The 1,832-nt window shown below is 41.3% G+C and overlaps 1 protein-coding gene across 1 annotated transcript in view; it reads right to left on the reverse strand.

Annotated features, from left to right (window-relative positions):
* Positions 1-355: 355 nt before the first annotated feature.
* NPC1L1 (NPC1 like intracellular cholesterol transporter 1) overlaps positions 356-1,832 on the reverse strand; it is a 36,712-nt gene continuing 35,235 nt past the window's right edge. The window contains exon 19 of the mRNA XM_027851738.1: positions 356-1,119. Within this exon, the coding sequence (XP_027707539.1) occupies positions 911-1,119 (209 nt within the window). The 3' untranslated portion in view covers positions 356-910. The remainder of the gene's footprint in view (positions 1,120-1,832) is intronic.

Below are 1,832 nucleotides of genomic sequence, written 5' to 3' on the forward strand. Positions count from 1 at the left end.
GGTCACATACAGTGAAGTCAACCCATTATCCACCTCTTATGAGCATGCTGGTAAAGAAGAGCCCTCTTAAGGAACCTAGAACCTTCCCTGGGATCAGGAAACCACATCAGAGAGAGACCATGTCCTTGGAAATGCTCTACATGTAGATTCAAAAAAATCAACTGTGCAAATACAGGATGGGGAGACATTCCTAGGCATTAGTTCCTGTGAAAAAGATTTGGGGGTTTTAGAGGACTACAAGCTCAATGTAAGTCAACCATGTGGCATAGCAAAAAAAAAAAAAAGTAACATGATATTTGGCTGCCTTAGGAAAGATGCAGAAAGAAAGGTGGTTCCATTGTATTCAGTGCACAATTTATCTGGACTATTGTGTTCAGTTCTAAGCACCAACTTTTAGGAAGGACATTGACAATCTGTGGAGTATCTTGAGAAGAATGAGCAAAGGTGTAAGGGGACTAGAGACCATTCCATGTGGGGGTCAATTGAAGAGACTAAGAGACTTTAAGGTGTTATGATAGCTGTCTCCCAGTATTTGAAGGGCCATGATGTGGAAGTGAGATTAAACTTGTTTTCTGGTTACTGCAAAACAGAAAAACTAGGAGTAGTGAGTGAAAGATACAGCAGGGCAGGCATTAGAAAGAAGTAAGTAAAAACTTCCTAAGAATCAGTGTGATGGAAAAGTACAAAGGTATGCTTCGTGAGGCAGCAGTTTTCCTCTCATTGGTATTCTTCAAGTCAAGCGTAGACTGGATGACCTCTTGTTGAGGTGGTAGTCTGGATTCCCACCTAGATACTGCGTAGGCTCACTGGACGCTGAGGTCTTTCAAGCTGAAATTCTGTGATTCTGTGATAGGATGAGATGCCTCAGTTCTGAATGACAGAACCAGGGACTGGACAGCTCTTGGTGCTATCAAAGAGATGTTAGCTTTTGTGCTTTGGTGTCATTGGGAAATGTGGTCACATCAGCCCCAGAATTCCCGTCAGTATGGGAGTTCAGGTCGGGATAGAATGAAGGAGACTGTGAGCAAGACGCTGCTTTGGAAGACTTTGCCTGGCTTGCCGTGGCCCTCTCTTCTGTTTGCTGTTGTGCCAAGACCAGAATCGCTTTGACATCTGGCCCTAAGAGAGACAATGAGAAGACAAGGAGAAACAGCCAATTTGCAAACAGAATAGAATATTACTCTGTTGTGAGAATGTTTTAAGAAATGAGTATAAATCCAGAGAACCATGGGAATGAATGAATGAATGAAAAAAGAATTTATTTAGGGCCAAGTTCTGTGTTAAATGATAGAGTTCCTGCCCTCAAGAAGCTCACACTCTCTAACCGCAAGAGCCAACAAACAAAAGATTTATGTGAACTGATGCAAACTGAAATAACAAGGAAAAAAACAGAACCAGGAAACATCAAAGTAATGAAAACAAGCTAAATGTTGGTTATCCAAAAACAAAATATATCAATAAAATGTATTTTTTTGAGAGGCAGTTGGGCGTAAATGACTTGCCCAGAGTCACACAGCTGAGTTCAAATCCAGCCTCAGACCAAACACTTGACACTTAATAGCTGTGTGACCCTGGGCAAGTCACTTAACCCCAATTGCCTAAAAAAATAAATAAATAAAAATTGATCAGATGGGTTGCTTCAACATCCCTAACTAGGAGAAATGGAGCTCATCCTGGTCATTGTCTCCACTCCATTAACTCCTGACCATATTCCTTATGCAGAGAGCATTTAGTATCTTAGCCTATTGCACTGAGGATACAATATAAACTCCTCTGTCTGGCATTTCACGTAGGAAGTAGGACTTGATCTGAGCCTTGAATGGAAAAGCTAA

This window comes from Vombatus ursinus, unplaced genomic scaffold (genome assembly GCF_900497805.2).
Source record: "Vombatus ursinus unplaced genomic scaffold, bare-nosed wombat genome assembly UNPS02000580.1, whole genome shotgun sequence".
In the NCBI taxonomy this organism is placed as follows: domain Eukaryota; kingdom Metazoa; phylum Chordata; class Mammalia; order Diprotodontia; family Vombatidae; genus Vombatus; species Vombatus ursinus.